This window comes from Dendrobates tinctorius, unplaced genomic scaffold, assembly GCF_039654945.1.
Source record: "Dendrobates tinctorius isolate UK_male_01 unplaced genomic scaffold, ASM3965494v1 ptg000012l, whole genome shotgun sequence".
NCBI lineage: Eukaryota > Metazoa > Chordata > Amphibia > Anura > Dendrobatidae > Dendrobates > Dendrobates tinctorius.
This window is the reverse complement of record NW_027361680.1, coordinates 4,189,428-4,214,874: the sequence shown is the minus strand read 5'-3', so window position 1 is coordinate 4,214,874 and position 25,447 is coordinate 4,189,428. Positions and strand designations below refer to the sequence as shown.

The following is a 25,447-nucleotide window of genomic DNA, read 5'->3' as shown; positions in this document are numbered from 1 at the left end:
CATTTTTTTCACAAATAAACGCAAAAATTATCAACCTAAATTTGCCACTAACATGAAGCCCAATATGTCACGAAAAAACAATCTCGGAATCGCTAGGATGCGTTGAAGCTTTCCTGAGTTATTACCTCATAAAGGGACACTGGTGAGAATTGCAAAAAATGGCCAGGTCATTAAGGTCAAAATAGGCTGGGTCATAAGGGGTTAATTCAACTAAAATTTCCTATTTTTTAATTAAAAAATCAATTTTGGCTTACTTAAATTATATATGTATTTTAAATACTTTTAAAATCTTTTTACAATGTTGCCTTCAAAAGAAGGTGTTTTTTTAAACATTTTTTTTTAACTGTAAATTGCAATTTTTGTCAGTTTGGAATGTTTTTTCGTGAGTCCTCAAAGTGAAGTAAAAGTGTGACACCATTTTTCTCAGCATTGATCTGGGAGTCAGAGATGCTTCCTGGGGTCTTCACCATGCTGTTCTCCTTCAGTTCAACACTTTTCCCATTGTAGTGCAGAAGTGTTGGTGTATTGCGATAGCTAAAAGTCAAATAGCGCGCCTTCCCTTCCGAGCCCTGCCATGTGCCCAAACAGTAGTTTTTAACCATAAATCTGGAATTGGCATACTCAAGAGAAATTGCACAGTAAATTGTATAGTACCTTATGAAAATTAAACATTTGGGGCTAAAAACACATTTTTTGTTGGAAAAAGTAACATTTTCATTTTTTCCTTCCACATTGCTTTAATTCCTTTGAAGCACCTGAAAGGTTAATCAACTTCCTGAATGTGGTTTTGAACACCTTGAGGGGTACATTTTCCAAAATGGTGCCACTTTTGGGTATTTTCTGTCATGTAGGCCTCTCAAAATTCCTTGAGGTGTGATATGGTCTGTAAAATGGTTTGTAAATTTTGTTGTAATATTGAGAAATTGCTGATCAACTTTTAACCCTCTTAATTTCCTAATGAAAAAATTGTTTAAAAAAATTACTCTGATGTAAAGCAGCCACGTGGGAAATGTTATTTATTAACTATTTTGTATGACACAACTGTCTAAAGTACAATGTTTTGGAAAAAAAAACAGTCTCAGAATCACTGGAATGTGTTGAAGCGCTCCAGAGTTATTAGCACATTATAAGTGATGCTGGTCAGGAAGGTGAAAACAGACTTGGGGATGAAGGGGTTAAAGAAGAACCATCGTTTTAATTTTTATTAACAAATATATAACACTAGTGAATACAAGAATATATGTAATATAGCTGCATGTACTTCTCTCTACCACTGGACTGATCATTCATTTTAAAAGTTCTCAATTTACAGGTAAAATCTGTATTCAGTGCAGACAGATTTCTACATTACTGAGATAGGAGATGGCGGCTGCTACTGATAAGATTCTATATAGATGAAGGGGAAGGAGGAGAGAGGAGTTCTGCCTCTGTCGCCTCTCTTTGCCTCACCCCTCTATATAGAACTTTGAGCACCAACTGTCATCTATCTTAGTAATGTAACATTCTGTCTTCACTGAATAACGATTTTACCTGTGAATTAAGAATTTTGAGAATTCAGTTCTGCCAGAGAAAGGAGATTTCTCTGATAAGATATATAGCATTGTCGTTTCTTTTAATCTGTACTATTAATTTCTGAAATAAAAATTAAAATGAAGGTTACTCTATAATATGGTTGTTTAAACTGACCATTGGCAAACTGTATTAGTGACTCAATTAGCTTTTTAGTACTTCAGCTGATGCGGCCACTGGCCTGGCTGTTGTTCCTGCCGCCGGCCCTCTGCGGGCACGGCGGTTATAGTTTCCAACCCTCCCGGGATTTTTCTGTCCCGCACTGTAGGGAGATAAGCCGCCACGCACCCCATCCTCGCCCTAGCTTGAGACCTTCCCCCCCAGCCACTTACAGCGTCGCTTGCCTGCTCTCTTCTCTGTACACAGGACCTGTGATGAGGTCACAGGAGGGGAAGAGTCAGGGGTCACATGATCAGGAGCCTTTGTCCAGACCCCTGATCATGTGACCACTGACTCCGCCACTCCTGTGACCTCATCACAGGTCTTGTGTGCACAGCCCTGCCTCATGGTGTCTGCCGGACTCTGCTGTGCTGGTAGTCATGGTGCTGGATGAGGTAAGTATGTGTGGGGTCAGGGTAGATGTAGCAGAGCCGCGTGTGTACGAGGTGTACGGAACGGAGCCGCGCATGTGCGAGGTGTACGGAGCGGAGCCGCGCGTGTACGAGGTGTACGGAGCGGAGCCGCGCATGTACGAGGTGTACGGAGAGGAGCCGGATGTGTATGAGGTGTACAGAACGGAGCCTGTCATGAACTCATTTTCTGCTCCACCAGTTGAGAGTTCCCCTTCCGTTCTCCCTCTGGCGGTGACAGGAGGTAGTGAGGTTGGTTTAAGTGGTAGTGATCTGCCACCTGATGAGGAAGATAACGATTGGATCTCTGGAGTATCAGACAGGATATAAGACAGCCGACGCCCTATCCTGGTGCTGGTGATTCAGTCTGCTTCTCAGGTCATGACTTCAGCTCTATTCCAGTCTTCTCAAGTTGTTTGTTTTTTGCTATTGTTCACACTTGCGCTTGTTGGTCAATTCAGTTTTTTTGTGTAATCAGCCTGCCCCTGCTGGGGCTATGCTGAATTCCACTCCTATTTATCAGTATTTGCCAATCTGCTTTTTGTCCCTTATTAGATTGGCCTCTTTTTTGCTCTGTCTCAGAATATTTCAGAGTGCTGATATAGGTTTAGAAGTCTAGTGACTTCAGGGTTAATTTTGCTATCAGAAGTGTTGGACAATATTTTTGTAGGTTTTTTTTGGCAGATTGCAGACAGTGTCTTTCCTTTCCTGTCCTTTTTAGTTAGCCGGGCCCCATCGTTTGCTCAGCCTATTTTCCTGGCTTTGTTTTTATTTTCATCTTGTTTCACCGTCAGTACTTGTGGGGGGCTGTCTTTCCTTTGGGGTCTGCTCTGGGGCAGTTAGTTTTCCTCTTTTCCTGCTTTAGCCTTATGTAGCTCTCCGGTTGTGACGAGGCATCTAGGACCATCGTAGGAACGCTCCGCGACTGCTGCTAGTTGTGCGGTTAAGATCAGGGATCTGCAATCTGCATAGTTACCAACTTCTCTGGTTTTCTGAGACTTAGCTTGTTGTCTTTTTTTCCCTCCTCGGTTACCCATTCATAACAGGAGCAGCGTGTACGAGGTGTACAGAATGGAGCCACGTGTGTATGAGGTGTACGGAGTGGAGCCGCGTGTGTACGGGGTGTACGGAGAGCAGCTGCGCGTGTACGAGGTGTATGGACCGGAGCCGCGTGTGTACTTGGTGTACGGAGGGGAGCCGCGTGTGTACGAGGTGTGCGGAGGGGAGCTGTGTGTGTACGGAGTGGAGCCATATGTGTACGGGATGTACGGAGCGGAGCCAAGTGTGTATGAAGCATACAAAGCGGGCTTTTCCCACGGACACAGGAGTACACAGCGGAGCCCCGAGGAGCATTTTAAAACTCACACATGACGTTCCACCGGAAGTGATGTGCTGGAAGCTGACTGGAAATGAGATAATTTCATGAGGAGATTGTGACGGAACTAGGAATGCTTCAGTTCCATCACCATGTCCTTCACAGCGCAGACAGCAGGATCTCCTTGGAATCGGGGATGCCGGCCATGTGAGCGGATCATGATATGTCCTGCATCGGGAGGCTCAGGTGGGCACTACAATGGGAGCCGGACTGCTATAGTATCTTTATAGAATCTTTCTTTATTTCTTTCTCTCTCTCTTTTTCTTTCTTTCTCTGTTCTTTCTTTCTCATTCTCTGTTCTGTCTTTCCTTCATTTTCTTTCTCTCTGTTCCTTCTTTCTCTCTCTAATCTTTCTTTTTTTCTTTCTCTCTTCTTTCTTTCTTTCTCCTTTCTTTTTTTTTTCTTTCCTCTCTTTCTTTCTCTCTGTTCTTCCTTTCTTTCTTTCTCTTTCTTTTCTTTACTTCTTTCTTTCTCTCTGTTCTTTCTCTGTCTCTCTCTGTTCTTTCTTCTTTCTCTCTCTCTCGCTCTCCTTTCTTTCTCTCTCTCTGTTTTCTCTCTTCCTTAGCGCCAGTCAGTGTGTCCATAATGCCGCGCACGCCACTGTCTTTCTCCCTCTTTCCCTTCTTCAAAACTTGGGAGGTATGATAGGGGCTGCTATGACCATGGGGTCTGGTTGCCCAATGGATAGCAGTTCTGCCAGGAATTCTGTCACCGTGCGTACTAAAGGGGACAGAGCTTTGGGAGGAGTACTGTGCCTAAAAGCAATAAATAGGACTGAGCTGAAATACTGGGCACAGCTGTGGCTACATGTTATATAGTCGTGTTAATCTCCTCTCACTTCTTGTAACCTACAAGTGTACAAAGATATTATATAGTCACCATGTGACTAGTGGGCCTGTGTAACTTCAAATGCCAGGGCTGAATTTTAGTCCCAGTCCGGCCCTGGTGATGGGTCTCAATGATTGGCAAAGACCCTAGATAAAAAAGATTACTTTGTAGTATAGGCAGCAAATATGGGTCTGCATCTTGTCTTGGCATAAGATGAAGCTCAGCAGGTTGTTTGGTTACATTTTCTTTTATACTGCAAAATAAAATTTGCATCATTGCAGTACAAAACAGGAACCATGCTTAATAATGCTTCGAGGTCATTGATAGTTTTGCTTATCTGATCACAGAAATTAAACATGATGTCCAGATTGTCTTTTACCTTTCTCTTATTTACATTGAATATATATATATATATACACTGTATGTATGTGTGTATATATATATATATATATATATATAGTTCGCATAACACTGTACTGTGCTCAAAAATGTAGCCTAAACTGTATAAGCATTTTTTATATTGGAAGGTGTTTTATTATTTAAGGAATTTCCTATGTAAGAATGTTCTTCTGTCCACAATTGTAAATTGTATAGTATTTGACAGGTAATGGTGGCACTAGAAGGGAAGAACAATTCCAGCGATCAAGGATGAAATTAGATGTCGTTATCTAGAAGGAAAGAAAGTAAGAATGAAAATATAGTAAATTAATATTTCCAATGCTCCTTGCCACAATCCGACTAGATAGTTTCTGGCCTCGCTCAATACGCTTACATTGAGAGAGGCCTCGTCCATCTAGTCGGATTGTGCCCAGGAGTTTGCATAACGCATACTTGCGGTCACGTGACCACAATTTCTAGCGTTGACATAGAAGAATCCTCTTAGCGTGCAATGTGAGCGATGTGAGGATTCACAAGTCTGTAGTCAGATTGTTCGATTGCAGACTTCTTTAGACCAAGCAACCCCTTTATAGGGAATCTGTCACCATATTTTTTGTCTATCAACTGCTGGCACTGACATCAGGGGCTTATCTACAGCATTCTGTAATACTGTAGATAAGCCCCCGATGTAACCTGAAAGATAAGACAAACAAGTTAGATTATACTCACCCTGGCGGTCGGTCCAGTCCGATGGGTGTTGCCGTCCCGTACAGCACCTCCCATCTTCTAACGGTGATGTCCTCTTCTTTGCTGCCTGTTGTGGCTCCTGCGCAAGTGCACTGCTCTGCCCTGTTGAGGGCAGAGCAGAGTCCTGCAGTGCGCAGGTGCCGGGAGAGGTCCGGTGCCTGCGCACTGCAGTATTCTGCTCTGCCCTCAACAGGGCAGAGCAGTGCGCCTGCGCAGGAGACACGACAGGTAGCAAAGAAGAATACATCACCGTTAGAAGATGGGAGGCGCCGGACCGCAACACCCATCAGACCAAGACCGGACCACCCCCCGGTGAGTATAATTTAACTTTTTTTTTCTTATCTTTCAGGTTACATCAGGGGTTTATCTACAGCATTGCAGAATGCTGTAGATAAGCCCCTGATGTCGGTGCCGGCAGCTGATAGGCGAAAAATAGGGTGACAGATTCCCTTTAAACACATTAAAGCACATTTTTATTTGAATTTAGCAACAATTATGGTACTTTTGGTTTAGTAAATCTCCCACCGAGAGACAGGATTTAAAAGGAACTTGTCACAACTTTTTTCGATATTAAACTGTCCCCAATGTTTTGGTAGTGGAGATGGGTGAACCCTAACAGTAAAGTTCGGGGTCTGTACTGGTCACCTAGTGTCTGTGCACGGGTCCTGAACAGGATTTCTCCCGGAAGTCCGTATTACTGTTTGGTTAGGCAGCCAGAACAAATCTTGTTGAAAGGCTGTAGCACAGTCAATCAACAAGCTTTTCCTGGGTGAGCTCTTCTGGTCCCATCACAGCCATGTTAATTATTGTCATGGTTGTGATTGACCAGCAAATCATGTTAAAAAAACAAACAAAAAAAAACATATAAGGTCCTCTCTATGCTTGATAACCAGCACAGGTAAAGCTGTGGACTGAACCCTCAGCTATCAGCTTTGTCCTGGCTGGTTATCAAAAATAGTGGAGTCTCCACGTCAGTATTTTAAAATTATTTAAATAAATATTTTAAAAACCAGTGTGGGGTCCCTCCCAATTTTGATAACCAGCCAAGCTAAAGCAGTTAGCTGGGAGCTGGTATTCTGCCCCAATATCATGGCAATCACCCAGTAAATTTTGCGCTTGGATACTGACTATGAGGTCTCCGTGCATGCGCACTTAATCTGGGTGTATATCCCCCGCTTCATTTCAGATCTGTGAATTCTCTAGTGCCGTGGGAACAGAGTGCCTCATATAGCATGTACGCTCACAATGCATACAGTGGGTACAAAAAGTATTCAGACCCCTTTAAATTTTTCACTCTTTATTTCAAGACCTCTGGTGGTCTCAAACTTTTTCCATTTAAAGATTATGGAGGCCACTGTGCTCTTAGAACCTTGAATTCTTTTGTAACCTTGGCCAGATCTGCTCCTTGCCACAATTCTGTCTCTGAGCTCCTTGGCCAGTTCCTTTGACCTCCTGATTCTCATTTGGTCTGACTTGCACTGTGAGCTGTGAGGTCTTATATAGACAGGTGTGTAACTTTCCAAATCAAGTCCTATCAGTTTAATTAAACACAGCTGAACTCCAATGAAGGAGTAGAACCATCTCAAGGAGGATCACAAGGAAATGGACAGCATGTGACTTAAATATGAGTGTTTGAGCCAAGGGTCTGAATACTTATGACCCTGTGATATTTCAGTTTTTTCTTTTTTAATAAATTTGCAAAAATTTCTACATTTCTGTATTTTTCAGTCTTAATGAGGTGCAGAGTGTACATTAATGAGAAAAAAATGAACTTTTTTGAATTTACCAAATGGCTGCAATGAAATAAAGAGTGAAAAATTTAAAGGGATCTGAATACTTTCAGTACCCACTGTACATCATCTAGCCATTGACTCACCAAGGCTCCAGAGCATGCACAGATATGAAACTAGGGTTGTACATCCAAATTCAGTGCACATGCACGGAGACCTCATAGTCAGTGTGCAAGTGCAGAATTTACTGGGGGATTGCCATGACTTTGGGGCAGTCCAGGCAATCAATCAGCTCCAATGGGAATGAATAATTTGAAGAGGACTGTGACAGTTCGTGACTAGAAGGATAGAAAGCGCCACCACTATCACTGAAAAAGAAGATATGCTATGAAATCATTTAAGAATAAAATGTGTTTTTTTTAGATAAATAGTAGGAAGTGTGCTTTATAAGACCATGTTAGTGATGGACATTGCCTCACTAGCAAAACACAAAACATAGAGGGCAGTTTAATATTGAGGCTACGTGCCCATGTATGCAGAAAAAAAATCGCACTTCTTCCTAGTAAAAACGTGTGGGTTTTTTGCGTCTTTTTCCACATTTTTGTGCAATTTTGCACGTTTTTTTTTGCGTTTTTCCCACGACTTTCACATGCGAAATTCAAGCACTTTCCAAGCGATTTGAAGCATCGCTTGGAATGTGATCGACAGGTTTTTACTATTGAGGCTGCCTATGCGGCATCAATAGTAAAAGATAGAATGTTAAAAATAAAAAATAAAATAAAAAATCGTGATATTCTCACCCTCCGATGTCCCGCGAAGTGACTAAAGTGACTAAAGTGACTGAAGCCTTCCCAGGCTTCAGCGATGCTTCCATTCCCAGTAATGCCTTGCGAGACCTTTGATGATGTAAAGTCCCGCAATACTGTAGCGGTCTCACGAGATCGCTACGTCATCACAGTTCCTTGCCGAAAGGCATTACTGGGAACGGGAGCATCGCTGAGGCCTGGGAAGACTGCGCTGTACGCCGGAAGGTGAATATAACCCGATTTTTTATTTTTTATTCTTTTTTTTACAGGAATATCGTACCCAGGGCCGGGAGGACAGTCTCCTCTCCTCCACACTGTGGGTACCATCCGCACATGAGCCGCTCACTTTGTGCATGGTGGGCATAGTCACATGCGGGAAGTAAGCGGATCTCATGCATTCCTATGGGTGCGGAATCGCGGCAATTCTTTTCGGAATTGCGGCGATTCCGCAAAAAGAATAAGCATGCTGCATTTTTTTCAGCGATGAGATTCCGCCGTGGAAAAAATCGCAGCATTAGCACAGCATGTGTGGAATGCCATAGGAATGCATGGAGTGCGCTCTGTATGTGTTTTTTAAGCATTTTCGCTGCGTTTTCGCGGCAAAAATCGTGGCAAAAACGCTTAAAAATCACAACGTGTGCACAAAGCCTGAAAAGGATGTGACAGGTTCCTTTTAAACTCTATTTGCCTGCAGATTACCCCTATGTCTGCAGGCAAATAGGGTTTCTGGAAGTGGCAGGTTCCTTTTAAGCACTTAAGACTTAAGAGTGGACAAGCGCTTTAAATTTAGAATATAGCTACTGTAAGTACCAACCTTCAAATGCAGGATTTTCAAATGTGTTAGTCTTGTCTTTGTCTCTGAAAATCAATAAATAATAAACAAATTATTATTTAGCTTAGTCCAACAAACCCACTTAGCCCACCTGCTTTAGATTTAGAGAAGGAAAATCGGATTCCTGAAGCATCACTTGGTAAAATAACCAAAGCTTGTGTTAGATTCTGGTTTCAAGTGGTCTTAAACTTAACAGCCGATACATCTAACATTGTACCTTAGAATTACCTGAAAGATCACTGTTGCTTCAACAAAAATGCATAAACCAATAGTGTAAATTAATATAGTATAAATAGCTGTTACGATATGGTTGGGCAGGGAAGAGGAATTTAAGCGATCTGTTTCCTATCTTAGCATAAATGAATTACATTTGGCTTTTGCTGCTACTTTCTACTTTATTATATAACTAGCTGAAGAGCCCGGCGCTGCCCGGGCATAGTAACTAACTGTGGTTAGTTATAACAAATTATAATTATCCTCCATCCCATAGTCCCGTGCCCATATACCCATCATACATATCCACGATCCCATAGGCCCGTGCCCATATACCCATCATACATATCCTCCATCCCATAGTCCCATGCCCATATACCCATCACACATCATCCATCCCATAGTCCCATGCCCATATACCCATCATACATATTCACCATCCCATAGTCGAGTGCCCATATACCCATCACACATCCTTCATCTCATAGTCCCATGCCCATATACCCATCATACATATCCACCATCCCATAGTCCCGTGCCCATATACCCGTCATACATATCCTCCATTCCATAGTCCAGTGCCCATATACCCCTCACACATCCTCCATCCCATAGTCCCGTGCCCATATACCCGTCATACATATCCTTCATCCCATAGTCCAGAGCCCATATACCCATCACACATCCTCCATCCCATAGTCAACCATTATGACATCACAATGAGCGGCGGGGCTTGCAACCTATGATGACATCAGCGTCGCCATGGAAACCATTATGACATAATGAGGGGTGGGGCTGGATACACACACACTTTTTCCCCATTATGTAGATAGGGGCAAAATTGTTTGGTGAATTGGAACGTGCGGGGTTAAAATTTCGACTCACAACATAGCCTAGGACGCTCTTGGGGTCCAGACGTGTGACGGTGCCAAATTTTGTGGCTGTAGCTGCGACGGTGCGGATGCCAATCCCGGACATACACACATACATACACACACACACACACACACACACACACACACACACACACACACACACTTGAGCTTTATATATTAGATGACAAAATAGTAATGAAGGGGTTCAGAAAATCTACTGTTACAAATAATATATTACATGATAAGAGTTATCATCCTCAATGCACTTTGACATATTATCAGGTTTATGTCTTAAGAGGGTCAATAATTAATATGATTAGGGATGAGCAAACCGTTGAAGATCAGGTTCATTAGGTTCAACAAATTTTATTCCATAGTTCGTTTCATGTACTAGAACTTGACCCAAACTTGGCCATGAACCCGAACCCCATAGAAGCCAAAGGGGACCCAAACTTTGTTGCTGTAAAATGTCTTTTAAATGGTTGTACTAAGGGCTAGGGGCTGCAAAAGGAAGCAAAATTGGGGTAAAAGCAGGACAATGGCACTGCAAACAAATGTGGACAAGGAAATTACTTAATATAATATAGAATTAAAAAAAGCATTATGAACAAGGAGGCGGAGTCCAAATGGAGGAGTATAGCAGTACCTTGCATGTGCATTTTACTGTACTTAACAAAAAAAAATAAAAAACGATGTGGGATCCCCTCAACGTTTAATAACCAGCTAATGGAAAGAAGACAGCTGTGAGCTGACCTTATTATGCTGAGAAGGGGCCAATATCCATGGAACTTCACAACCTATTAATATCAGCCCTCAGCTGTCTGCTTTGCTTTTATTTGTTATTAAAAATGGGGAACCCTTAAAAAATTATGTGGGTTCCCTCCTATTTTTAATAACCAGCTAGGGCAATAATAATAGGTTGGGAAGTTGACCGGATATTGACCGGTTATTGGCACTTTGCAGTCTAATAATACCAACCATCCAACCACCCCAGAAATGGTGTATCCAATAAATGTGCCAATTCTGGCGCTTAGGCTCAGCTCTTTCTAATTGCCCTGGTTTGATGGCAGTTGGGGAACTAGTTTTTGGGGTTGATATCAGCTGTGTAATGTCAGGTGGCATCAAGCCCAAGGGTTAGTAATAGAGATGCATCTATCGGGCACTTCCATTACTAACCCATATTTTAAAATAAAAAGGCACACACACAGGAATAAAAGTTTATTTGAATAAAAACTCCCCACACATTCCCTGGTTTACCCATTTAATATGAAAAAAATCCCAGCAGATCCAATGTAATCTATTGTGGTTACTATGATGTCCAGCAATTCTCTGCTACAACCTATGTAGCATCGTACTGAGAATTCAATTCCTGTGGGAAATTATAAATGTGGACATTGTTACTTTTGTAGTCAATTATTCAATGATTAAGTAATTAGAATGTGTGACGCTAATCACTACTCACGGACAAGCCGTAAGGCAGAGTAGTTCATAGGTCAGGAATCATATACCAAGAGAGCTTGTTGTAAACTAAGGGGAAAGATAGAGGTGTTGTCAGGTCACTGTCTAAGGTTAGCATTCCAGGAAAGTAGCAGATCAAGACAAAAGGGCTAGACAAAAGGATGATTATAGGCAAATCCAAGGTCAGGGAGCAAAGATCAGAATACGAGAACTCAGAACACAGAGCAAACTCACACCACTTGAGCTAAGCTACAACTGGCAGTAATTGGAGACAGAGAGCCAGCTATATATAAAAAGAAACAACCATACAACTACCACCAAAATAAAAAAACTAATATAAGAAAGCTAAATCATTTATTGATAAGCTCTAAAGACATGTAGAAAAATTCATAACACAAGGTCCACGGGTTTTTAGCGTTTCCAAGCTGTTAATCATAGCAGTGAACTTATGTGAACTTTCCTCTTGCTGCTACATTGAGTCAGCTGAAAAGCCAGGTATTCACTCCAAACAGGAGACACAAGGAGTTTACCCTGCACGCCACTGCTTTGATTGGGTGAATGGACTGTCACTCCAGACACTGACAGCTCAGCATGCTCCAGTCTCAAATTGGACAGCTGGGCTGTCCATCACCATACTAACAGCTCAGGATGCCCAAACCCATATTTGACAGCTGCATCCATACACACCAATAGGAGTAATCTTGACAGTGCCCTCTCTTCTAGGGGGGCCATTAAATGCCCCGGTGTCCCAAGGAACCTATGATGGAAGGCCCTGAAGAGATGATCAGCCTTCATGGAACGGGCTGGAACCCACGGTCTTCCTTTGGGTTCATATCCCCTCCAATGAATGAGATATTGAAGGGAATTTCGAACCCTCTGAGAATCCACGGTCCTCTGTGCCTCGTACTCTAAACCTCCATTGACAAATACAGTAGGAGACAGGAATGAGGAACACAACACTAACGGGACAAACACTTTCAACAGAGATCTGTGGAATGTGATTGGGATGTGAGAAGTTAGAGAAAGTCGTAATCTAAAAGCCAGCGATTTAACCACTTCCAAAATTCCATATGGGCCAATAAATGTAGGACCGAACTTTGCTTATAGTACGTTAAGGTTTGGTTATTGTCCAAAAATGTTAATCACCTATGTTGGGATGGGACCTGCTGAACGTTTCGTATCAAATCATTATGATTTTAACGCAATATGCCAACTCAATATTTTCCTTGAACCGCCTTCCAGACATTTCCAAGTTTCTGTATGGTAACCTCGATTCCAGGACACCCACAACTTATCATAGAAAATTTACAAAAATGTAGAAGAAAAATAGGTGACAAGAAATAAGGAAAAAAGTCAGCTCACCCAACTGAGACCAGGGATCCGAGGCACGGACTGGTCAACAGTGCAGCAGGAATATCAATTGAGTGAGGAAAAAAGGATCCAGCTCCAGGAATCACATAAAACCAATGTTTATTGAAAATTCTTAAAATCCTTTATAACAGCATTGTAGTCAATAACTATATAGGGGGGAGTTCACACTGGCAGATTCGTTTCAGACCACAAGGTCTTTAGTCATTGCAAAAAAAGGCGAAGTTCCAGGGGGAGGATTGACTGTTAAAGGCAAACTCAGCAAGCAATAAAAATGAGGACCAGTTCTCCTTCTGAGCTGCAGTGAAACATCTTACAATTTTTTCCAGCTAATGATTTGTCGTTTCTGTCTGGCTGTTGGTTTCAGGATGGTAAGCAGAAGGAAATGTCAAATTAGTCCTCAATTTCATACAAAAAGCTCTCCACAATTTGGATTCAAATTGCACTCCCTATCAGATACAATGTTCAGAGGGATTCCATGTAGTCTCACCACATGATTGATAAACGTGCAAAGTGTTTCAGCATTCAGTAACCCCGATGACGGATCAAAATGAGCCTGTTTACTGTATTGGTCAACTACCACCCAAATAACTTTTCTAACTTTTCCCACCAGACAAAGACAAATCTGTGATGAAATCCATGGATAAATGAGTCCACGGTCTTTCTGGAATTGTAAAATGGAGTCAATTCCACGGCCAGGTCGTTATGACAGACTTTAGCTCATTGTCAAATTTCACAAGGGGTTATAAAATTATAAAATCTTTAATTTCATTAAGCATGGATGGTCACCAAAAAAGTCTAGAAATGGCTTTCATCATAGCTGTGACCCCAGGATGACCACTGACCGGAATCATGAAATTACTGCAGTAGACATAATCTTAGGTACACAGGTACAAATACTTTGAACCCTTGAGTAGTGGATGGAGCCAACGACTGAACTTAACGGATCTCCACTTCCAACTCCAAGGATACCATAGAAATGACAATTCCCTGATAAAGGATGAAGGTTCTGGAGGAGAAACTGAATTAAGGCTGGGAGATAAAGCATCAGCCCTCACATTCTTGGAACCCAGCCTGAACGTAATATAAAAATGAATCTAGAAAAAGATAAGAATCGTCTGACCAGGCTTGGGGTTAGCGGTTCAGCTGATTTCAATATAAGCTAAATAATTATGATACATCACAATCGTGACTATATGAATTGCTCCCTCCAAACAATGTCTCCATTCATCAAAAGCTAATTTGACAGCAAGCAACTTGTAATTCCCAACATCACAATTTCTCTCAGGAGGCGAACATTTCTTACAGAAAAATGCTCATGGCCGCAAGTTGGACAGAGTCTTAGCACCTTGAGACAATACAGTCCCTATTCCGATCTCTGAAGCATCCATCTCCACAATGAATGTTTTTTGAGAAAGGGTTGGATTAAAACTGGAGCAGACACAAAACACTCTTTCAGTTTATTAAATGACCCCAACAGCATCCAGAGGTGTATCTAGGATTTCTGGCAGCAGGGACAAGAATTCAGTTTGGCACCTCCCTCCTCAAGCACATATAAGATTTGCACACTAAGTCACGTGCAGACTAGCTATTCTCCCTATTTCTCTCAATGTTCAGTGAAAAACTGAGAGAAGCAAGAAGAAAAAATAGTTGTCACTAGAGATGAGCAAACTTGTTCGGAAGACATTTGCTAATTTCAAACTTGGCACGAATGGTGCACATTTGGATTCCTGTTCGCTTTCACAAGCATTTTTACTCAAAATAGGCAACATTCGGTCATAGTTCGGTAAATCATCGCATTTCCACTAATGCTTTTGATACTACTTTGGCTAAGATAGTGGTGCTGTATGATGAGTGGGTGGGACAAGGGAACGTTAACTTTATGTGTGCTGATTCCCGCAGCCATACAGGGGGCAGAATTCATCCACAATATCATGACACAAGGTCTTATTGGCTGCCGAAGTCAATTGTCCCTGGACATATAAAAAACAGACATCTTGATTTGCTGGCGCCATTTTCTCAGTGTCACAGTGCAGAGAAGGACCTCCCGATAGTGCTGCAAGTAAAAATGTCAGTTAGCTACATAGGATCCTGTCCTGTGTGAAATCGATTTTCCAGCATCTAACTTATATTGCGCAAAAAACGGTGTCAGCCTCTGGAGGCCCTATTTGCTTAGGCCTGTTTCACACTTCAGTTTTTTTGTGTCAGTTAAAATCCGCCAAAATGGCGGAAAGCGGATCCGTTGCTAACAGATGTGAACGGATGGCACCGGACCGTTTTTTGACGGATCCGTTCAATGAAGAATTTTAAAGGAACCGCAGCCCGGGGAGGAGAGAGAGAGAATTTTTTCTGTCCGCCAGAAATGATTTCAGGGCTAAATTTCCGGCTGACTTCATTCCTCCGGGCATGCGCACTATTAAAATGCGGATCCTGCAGCACAAAAAACGTTACATGGTCCGTCCAGGCATCTCGACGGACGCAAAAAAATTAACGGATCGGCAAAAAAAGGATCCAACGGATGGCCATCCGTCATCAATGGGGAAAAAAAACGGATCCGCCAAAAAAATGGCGGATCCGTTTTTTTGCAAAAACTGTGGATTTTGACTGATGGTCAAAAACGGAAGTGTGAAACAGGCCTTATCCAGATCATTTGTGATAAAACTGTGTTTCAGTGACAAATCAGAAGGTCAGATTTCCACTTAAAAATTGTTAGGCCTAATATTGGGGTGCAGCAAGGAGGCTTTATTTTCAAAAGTTTCACCAAATTTCAGATATTTTCAGAAATAAACGCAAGTTATATCGAACAAATTTTACCACTATCATGAAGTACAATATGCCACAAAAAGAGTCTCAGAATCACTGAGAGACTTTGAAGCATTCCAGAGTTATTACTTCATAAAGTGATGCTGGACATAATTGTAAAAAATGGCCTGATCAAAGTCGAAAACAGGCTCTGCTCGAAAAAATTTAAAAATTGTTAGGCCTAGTGTTGTGGTGCAGCCAGGAGGACCAATTAGTTCATGCAAATCGTTTGTGATAAAACTGCTTCAGAGACAAATCAGAAGGCTAGATTTCCACTTAAAATTGTTAGGCCTAATGTTGAGGTGCAGCCAGGAGGCACAATTAGCTAATCCAAAACGTTTGTGATGAAACTGTGTTTCAGAGACAAATCAGAATGTCAGATTTCCACTTAAAAATAGTTAAGCCTAATATTGGGTTGCAGCCAGGAGGCCTAATTATGTTATCCAAATCATTTGTGATAAAACTGTATTTCAGTGAGAAATCATAAGGTCAGATTTCCACTAAAATGCTTGAGTCTAATATTGGAGTGCAGCCACGAGGTCCAATTAACTAATCCAAATAGTTTGTGATAAAACTGTGCTTCAGTGAAAAATCAGAAGCCCAGATTTCAACTTAAAAAATCGTTAGGTATAACAATATTGTTCAGCACACTATCTAGGAAAATAAATAGCGATTAGTTCATTTAGTGACAGGTGACTGACAGCTCTGAGCCTAAGGTTGTGAAACAGCAGGTTACAAGAGAGTAAGGCTACAAAGAACATGAGTAGAAAAAAGCGAGGTCTTGTTGGAAGGGGGAATAGGCTTTGTGTTCGACGTGTATGTGAGTTAGATGCACCGCTAATCTTAATGTAAGCTCAACTGAACAAACACTGTGTCGTCCTATCCAAAGACCACCGACAACATCTGTTACTGGCTACTCAACTTCCTTTCTTTGGCAGCTGCATAGCAGTATGCCTTGTAGATGAGGGCCAGAAAGAGCATGTGCTCCAGTGGATGGTAAGCGCTGCATCAAGTGACGTCTCCTCCTCTTTCTCCACCTTAACATCACACACAGTACAATCCTCAGAGGTGGCACCCCAATCACCCTTGTTTCCCCCCACATGACAAATTTCCAAATGCCCAACTGACTGTGGGGAACCACATATGGGCCATTCTGCAGAGTTGCTCACTCATTCTATTCCATGGGCATAAGAGGTCTGCTCTGAAGATTCACAGAATTCAGAGAAGGAAAGCTTATGCACTGATGCCCCAAATTTTTTTTTATCTTGGATTCGGGGCCGGACAAAGTGGGGTCCTAGCAGCATCCAGACCCTTGTTACCAGATGTTAACCACCGTGGGTGGAGGTAATCCTGATTAAACTGATACCAGTGGAGCACGCGGGCTGCGCTGTGGTATAAGGGCAGGAAGAGGAGGAGAGTAACTCTCAGGGTGAGGCGTGCAAGAACAGAGAGGATGACAATGAGGTTGTAGATCCCACTTGGTGTAAACCAAGAGGTACGCAGCTGAGTTGCTCAGCAGAGGAGGTGGAGGAGAAAGACGATGAGGTTATGTTGCAGCCTCCCACACAGACACAAAGTGATACAACCATGACAAGCACTGCATCCTCAGCCCTAACTCTGGCTGTGGCCAGCACTGGTCACAAGTGTGCAGTTTGCAGGGGTGGCAAGGGTTGCTCAGCCTGGGCTTTTTTTGAGACTGCAAAGGTTGACCTTACTAACATTATCTGCCAAATTTGCACAAAAAAAACCACTCAGTAGAGGCAAAAATTGAAATAATTTGACAACTACATGCATGAACCAGCACATGTGCGATCGACATGCCTTAGTGCGGGAATCTAACGGGGCTACAATGTGGACTAGCGGGCCTCGCCAACCACCGGCCATCTCAACCAAATTGGCTGCATCTTCCTCCTCTGTCACCATGTCAAGTCTTTTTACACAGATCTCCAGCCGCAGAAACTCGACTGTTTACCCCCTAAAGTCTGGATGAGTGAGAGCCCGTTGGCTGATAAGGAAGTGGACATGACTGTTGTTTTTGTGTCACCTAGCACAACACATCTTTCTCAATCCACCATAACATCTCCGCCTGAACGTCACTTACAGTCCAGAAGTTTGTACCGTTCTCCGTACTCCACCCTCTCTCAGCACAGCAGCAAGTCCTCATTTGCGTAGTTCTGGTCATGCAAAATAATGTTTCCTCCTACACATGCCAAAGCTAAGAGCTTGAACTCCACCATCTCCAATCTGTTGGCCACAGAAATGTTGCATTTCCGGCAGGTGAATACAGACAGTTTCAGAAAGTTGATGGCTGTCGCAGTCCCCCTGTATTAGTTGCCCTGTCGCCATTACTTCTCTAAGACAGCTGTGCTTGCACTACACCTGCATGTCGCAGACAACATCACCCTTTCCATGAAAAAATCTATGCCTGCCAGGGTGCATTTCACCACTGACACCTGGATGAGCAAACATGGGCAGGTGCACTACATCTTACTGACTTGGCATTGGGTGATTCTGATAGCTGTGGGGGTAGGTGGTCAAGGGGCTGCCCCACAAGTCTTTGAATACCCAAGGTTTATGGGACAAACTTCTGTAAAAAACAGTTCCTCCACTGTTTCTAGCTCCCCCACCTCCTATAGGGCCTCAACCTGTGCCCTCAGCATCTCCCTTAATCAGACACGCGTTTCAACAGTGCAGATAGAAAAGGTTCTGCTGTAGGTTAATTGATTAGTCAACAACCTGGGTCACTTTCCTTACATTTTTCTACCAATAGTGCTGTATGAAACTGATGTTTGTGCTATCTTAGGCTATGTGCACATGCTGCGGTTTTTGCTGCGGTTCCGCTGCGGTTTTGACCGCAGCAGAACTGCAGCAGTTCTGCAGACAGTGTACAGTAGCATGTTATCCTATGGGATTTACATTCTGCTGTGCACATGCTGTGGATTTTTAACTGCGGAAAAGCTGTGGTTTTGAATCCGCAGAAAGAATTGACATGTCAATTCTTTCTGCGGATTCTGCTGCGGTTTGCCTCCTATTCCATTGTCCAGGTGGCAAACCGCAGGGCAAAACCGCAGGCCAATCCGCAGGTAAAACCGCAGGTCATTTTACCTGCGGTTTTACCTGCGGTTACGCAGATAAGAATCCGCAGACCAATCCGCAGTGTGTGCACATAGCCTAAGTGTGGCTGGAATAAAAAATAAAATAAAAATTGGAGGTATTGCATGCGGTATCAGGTCTCCCAGTAAGAAAGCTTACACCGCTCTCTTAACCACCAGGTTCTCATTGAAACTTCAATTCCAAGCTGCAAATGCTGGGCCAGACCCTGATGCTTCATGCATGGCCTATGGCTGACTGTTGCTGTGCTATTTGCAAATGTCTACTGTGGGTCAATTGATGCCACTTTCCATGGAGTCTGCCCCTAATTTTAGTTGTTTGGGAAGCTTTTTGTCACCCCTTAGGGTATGTGCACACGCTGTGGATTGGGGTGCCGATTTGGCAGTGCGGATTTTGTAAAATCCGTAGGTAAATCTGCAGGTCAAAAGACCTGCGGTTTTACCTGCGGATTAGCCTGCGGTTTTGCCCTGCTGTTTTTCATCTCCACAATGGAGGAGATGGCAAACCGCAGCGGAATCCGCAGAAAGAATTGACATGTCAATTCTTTCTGCGGTTTAGAAACCGCAGGAAAACCGCACGGAAAAATCCGCACCGTCTGCACTGCGGTTTTTAATATCCATAGGATATTATGGTACTGTACACCGCAGCAAAAACTGCTGCGGATCCGCAGCAGCCAACTCCGCTGCGGAACCGCAGCAGAATCCGCAGCGTGTGCACACACCCTTAAGGTGTTGTGTATATGTTTGGTTAAACATCTAATGGTCTTCAGGTATGTTTGTAGAACCGTTCGGTGAACGTCTAAAATGATCGGTGAATCGAACCGAACCAAACTTTGAAAGGTTCACTAATTTCTAGTTGTCACGTGACTAAGTATGAATTTTCAAACATATTGCGGAATTTTTTTCACCACTTAAATAAAAAATCAATCATGCATGTTTGTTATCTGTGTACTCATGCTGACCAGGTCAATGGTACAGTGAACATAGTAAATTAAAAAAAAAAACAAATTGTGATATTGCACTTTTTTCAATTTCACCCCACTTGGATTTTTTTTTCACTTTTTCCAGTACACTATGTGGTAAATGAATGTTTTTCAAAATACAACTCATTGCACAAAAAATAATTCTCTGCTTGCTTCTTGAAGTTTTTAGTTACTGTCACAGGTTTCCTGTGACAGAAAAGCCGCAGTGTCTGATTTCTCTCACTCCTGCACTGATTAGAAGTACAGTACTTCACCTGGTGTACCCCTCTGTTGTTTGTGTTAGTATATTTGTATGTTTGATATTTTTCATTATCCCTGTTTGCATTACCTTGTTAGTGGGTCGCCCTCACACCCAGGGCAGCGGGGTACTCGGTACCAGGCCGATGTCAGGGGGATGTGTCACAGCAGCGGTGACCCGGTCCGTGGCCCTGGGCGCCCAATATCAATGTCGGTGATGTTAATGGTGTTAAAGTTTATTGGAATAGTTTGTGACGCCACCTGTGGTGTTTGGCAAGCAAGATGTTAAGCCAACGCTGCGTGCAGATCCACTGGGACTGATGGTGTGGTGCAGCTGTGGGGAGGAGGACCTCCATATAGTGATTGGGCCGGAACCAAGGGGACCGCCATCAGAGTTATTGAAGGAATCACATCAGGAGGATTACAAAGGGAGACATGCGACTGGGGTTGTCAGGGCAACAGGGGGCGGGGCTAGGGTAAAAGGAGCAGGGGACGCGCTGAAGTGGCAGTTGGAGAGGAGCCAGAGTGAAGGCAGGGAAGAGAGTGATTTGCAGGGGCACCGACAAGACCCTGTGAGGAGAAAGCGCATTTATCGACGAGAGAGACTGTTACCGGAGACTGCTACCCACCCCCGTTCTCAGAGAATCGTCCCCGCTGTCCCCCGCCTTGGCGAGAGAGGAACTTTACCTCAGGTTGTGGCCGTGAGTACCCGTAACCAGGCCACAGAGACCTGGGCACTTCCCCCCGGCCTTCCCCCATCACGCCGACCCGGCCGTCACAGGGGGGATAAAAGGCTCGCTACCCTGGCTTTGGGAGAGACTCCTTGATAAAGGACGGCTACAGGTCATCTGGGGAACTGCGTCATCACCGCACGCCACCTCCATCATTTTCTTCAGGGCCTGTTGCGCCCCAGCAGCAGCGTTTCCTTCAGGGCCTGTTGCATCCCAGCAGCAGCGCTTTCTTCAGGGCCTGTTGCGCCCCAGCGGCAGTGTTTCCTTCAGGGCCTGTTGCGCCCCAGCGGCAGCGCTTTCTTCAGGGCCTGTTGCGCCCCAACAGCCTCGTTTTCTTCAGGGCCTGTTGTGCCCCAACGGTATTGCTTTCTTCAGGGCCTGTTGCGCCCCACCGTCATCATTTTCTTCAGGGCCTGTTGAGCCCCATTCCTCCCAGGAGTAACGAGGCGTCAGGACAGCCGCCTGAGCGACCTCTACGCGGCCACGTTCACGAACCTGTCAGCCCCTGGAAGGCTAAGTACTGCAATAGTATTGTTAAGATTGTTGAGTCCCTGTGTGGACTGTTTGTCCCAGTATATCGTGTTTGTTCAGTTAAGCCCCAGCGGCTAGTTTCATAAAAAGTTATTTCACCAACCACCATCCGTCTAGTGTCTCATCACTGCATCCTGCGAACCTGCAGAACCCTACACTTGGCGTAGTCGGCAGGATGCAGTCTCCGAGCATAGATGGTGGTGGCGCAGGTCAGGGGGAAGCTGTAGACTCTGTAAATAATGAGGGCCCCCGTACTAGCATTTCATTGGGGGCCATGCTGAACAACCTGCCTAGATTCTCCGGCTCCAATACTAGGCTATGGAGCTGGACAGAGCGAATGCGCGGGCTCTTTCGGATGCACCCAATGACCCCTGACCTGGAAGCTGAAGTGGCACTCATGGCCCTAGACGGGGAGGTGCGGAGGTCAGTGATGTTGAAACCTCCGGGGCACCGCAACACTTTTGAAAAGGTGTTGCAGATAGTGGAACAGACCCACGGGGATCCCACTAATGTGGGAGAGTTAAGGACCCGTCTGTTTAGCCGGATGCAGGCAGAGGGGGAGACGATTACTCAGTATATGAATGTACTCCAAGAGTTGCATACGGCTATTGAAAGAAAAGAAAGGGGTAGGGGTAGGACCTGTTGACATTACCCTACGTGACCTACTGGTGACTGGACTGCGAGATCCACTGATAAAGCAGGCATTACGGGAACAGATCAGAATGAATCCCCAAATAGACTTTTCAGAAGTGGGAAGTCAGGCACAGGTTCGGGAGCAAGAGCAGGGGATGGCGGTCCCCGTGGGGAAGGTCCGAGGTGTGGAGGCCTCCTCGAACACAGTTGAGGAACCTCAGTGGGTGGAGGAGATGAAGCGAGAATTCAAAAATATTAAGAGCGAGTTGGCTGAAGTAAAGAGAAGAACCGAACAAGAGACTGGGCGACCCAGTGTTAATCCCGGTCCCTGGGGGTCACGCTCTCCGCGGGGTGGTCAATCTCTACCGGCCCGGTGTTATGAGTGTGGAGAACCAGGCCACTTCGCCCGAGAGTGTCCGCGGCGTGGGAGATACCCACCCCGGCGGCCATTAAACTAAAGGGCTCCGGGCTGGGGGGACGCCGCTCGGAGCCAAAAACCACAACTAGGGGTGGTGGAAGTCCCGATGATTTGGTAGCAAAATGTCCTGTAGTTTGGGCAGAAGTAGAGGGCCGGGCCGTCCGGTGTCTGGTGGACACGGGGTCACAAGTAACCACTATGCCCGCAGCGTACTTTCAACGAAACTTTCCGGAGGCAGCAAGGCCTCAGTGGGGGCCCATGATTAGACTAGTAGCTGCCAACCAACTGCCGGTCCCGGTTGCCGGGGTACTGTGGGTGCAGGTGACGTTGTGCGGTAAACCCCTTGGCCGCAGAGGGGTGGTGCTGACTCAAGGAGAAGCTGATCAACGACACCCCGTCACCCTAGGCATGAATATTTTAAAAGAGTTTGGTAACCTGTTGCTTAATGATCCCACACAAAGGACACTGAAGCAGTGGGGTTCTCGTACAGCTCAGGGACAGGTATTCCAGCAGCTGGTGCGAGGTGCGCGGATGCATCGGGACTGCCAGGAGGGTGAGGCTCTGGGCACGGTCATTGCATCAGCGGCACCCCTGCTTGTGCTGCCTCCTGGACAGACAGTGGTGGCCCTGCCAATTCGGGCCTCGATACCTTTGGAAGGCGTAGAGGTGCAGGTGGAGCCGTGTTACTCAGAGCACTTACCTCCTGGCATACTGGTGGCCCGTTCCCTCGCTACGGTGCGAAAAGGAACCGTCCTGGTCCGCTGCGTTAACCTTGAAGACCGAGATACCATTCTGAAAGCACGGACTGTACTGGCCAAATTAGTAAAGCCTTTAGAAGAAGTGCCGCTCCTGCGGTTCAATTACGAGTACACCCCGAGGATCCTTGCGAGGTAACAATACGAACCTTACAGGCCTACGAAGTCTCGACACAAGAGAAGGGCCGAAATATTTTGGAGCAGATGCGGGCCGAGCTTTCTGGACTAACTGCGGCCCAACTTTCACAAGTAAAAGCATTGCTGGGACAGTACCATGAAGTATTTGCTAGTCATGAGGACGACTTTGGGTGTACCACCGCCATCACTCATGAGATCCCCACAGCAGGAGCGGCCCCTATCAGAGAACGATATCGACAGATTCCGCCACAACTCTATCAAGAGGTGAAAACCTTGCTGGCTCAGATGCTACAAAAAGGGGTGATACGGGAAAGTCAAAGCCCTTGGGCGGCCCCCATCGTGTTGGTCCGGAAGAAAGATGGTACACTACGATTCTGTGTGGATTATCGTAAATTGAATGCTTTCACTATTAAAGACTCATACCCACTGCCCCGCATAGAAGAATCTCTGTCTGTATTGGGCAAAGCAACATATTTTTCGACCCTGGACTTGGCCAGTGGGTACTGGCAGGTGCCCATGTCAGAAGAGGACAGAGCTAAGACGGCGTTCATAATGCCCATGGGACTGTTTGAGTTTAATCGAATGCCATTCGGGCTGGCCAACGCCCCCGGGACATTTCAGCGATTGATGGAGCGATGTCTAGGGGATCTCAATTTTGAGGCCACGTTGATCTACCTGGATGACATCATTGTCTATGCCGCCTCCTTCGAGGACCACCTGAAGCGGTTGGGGCAGGTACTCAGCCGGCTGCAAAAGTACGGGTTGAAGGTGAAGCCTCAGAAATGCCACCTATTTCGCTCTCAGATTGAGTATCTGGGTCATGTCGTTTCGGCAGAGGGTGTGAGGCCATCCCGGAAGAAGATTGCTGCTATCCAGGAATGGCCTACCCCCGAGACGGTGAAAGACGTGCGGGCTTTTCTGGGGTTAGCTGGATATTACCGTCATTTCGTAAAGAATTTTGCATGTCGAGCTCGAGCCCTGCATGACCTGCTGAAGGGGGCTCCCGCAGGGGCCAATGGGCGAAAAATCCAGTGGCAACACCCTCAGGAAGAGGCCTTCCGAGATCTCAAGGCTGCACTCTCAGATGCCCCAGTGTTGGCTTATGCGGATTTCTCTCAGCCGTTCATCCTGCACACTGACGGGAGTCTTTACGGGCTAGGGGCTGTGTTGTCACAGGTTCAGGATGGCCGGGAGAGGGTGATCACATATGGAAGCCGTTCACTCCATGACTCCGAGCGTAACCCTGACAATTACAGCTCTTTTAAGCTCGAGCTCCTCGCAGTGGTGTGGGCTATGACGGAGAGATTCGCAGAGTACCTAGCGGGCTCCGAGGTGGTAGTGGGAACTGACAACAACCCAGTGGCTCATTTGGAAAATGCCAAGTTGGGGGCTTTGGAGCAGCGATGGGTGGCCCGAATGGCGAAGTACAATTACAAGATAATTTACAAAAGAGGGGCCGAGAATGTTCATGCAGATGCTCTCTCTAGGATTCGTCATACAACTCCCGGACAGAATCGAGACGAAGAATTAGAAGGAGAGGAAATACCGTTCGCTCTTACCGCTGCCGTGCTCACCAATGTTGATGCAAAAGTATCTTCCCCAGAGGCCCACAGGGGCATCCTGGAACAATCTCGGGATAAGTGGATACAACAGCAACAAGAAGATGAAGAAGTTGGACTTCTCCGGACATGGGTCGCCGCTGGTCAATTACCCACTGATACTCAACGACAAGCTTTAACCCATGACCTGTCGCTGATGCTGCGACAATGGGAGAGACTGATTATCCGAAAGGGACTACTGTACCGTAAAATCACTTCGCAAACAAGCTCAACGACTGTTTGGCAGGTGGTTACGCCCGGAGCTCCACTAGACGAACTGGCTCGAGAGGCTCACGAAAAAGGGGCCCACTTTGGTGTCAAAAAGACTTTGCAATGGTTACAGCAGAAAGTTTATCACCCACGCTTGTCGGCTGTTGTGGACGAAGTTTGCCGTACCTGCCGCTTATGTGAATTGGCCAAACCGCCTGCTCAGAGGGCCGCAACACAGACGATTGTGACTTCAGCACCCCTTGAGCTCCTGACGGTGGATTATCTGCACATTGGCCCGCATTTCAGGGATACGAACACTGCCTCGTCATGGTGGATCATTTCACAAAGTTCGCTGTGGTCACCCCTACTCGAGACCAGACCGCGGAGTCAGCCGCCTCCGCAATTTGCAGAAACTTTATACAAGTGTACGGCTGTCCTCAACGTATACATTCCGACCAGGGAGCATGTTTTTTGGGGAAAGTTATGGAGGAACTACATCATCTTTATGGGATTGATAAATCCCGGACCACACCATATCACCCGCAAGGGAATG

At 45.1% G+C, this 25,447-nt stretch overlaps 1 protein-coding gene across 1 annotated transcript in view; it reads right to left on the bottom strand.

Moving 5' to 3' along the window:
- Positions 1 to 999: 999 nt before the first annotated feature.
- The window catches only part of LOC141066014 (P-selectin-like), a 927,434-nt gene continuing 902,986 nt past the window's right edge, over positions 1,000 to 25,447 (bottom strand). The window contains exons 10-11 of the mRNA XM_073557950.1: positions 8,817 to 8,860; positions 1,000 to 5,009 (exon numbers count right to left, since the gene is read on the bottom strand). Of these exons, the coding sequence (XP_073414051.1) occupies positions 4,996 to 5,009; positions 8,817 to 8,860 (58 nt within the window). The 3' untranslated portion in view covers positions 1,000 to 4,995. The remainder of the gene's footprint in view (positions 5,010 to 8,816; positions 8,861 to 25,447) is intronic.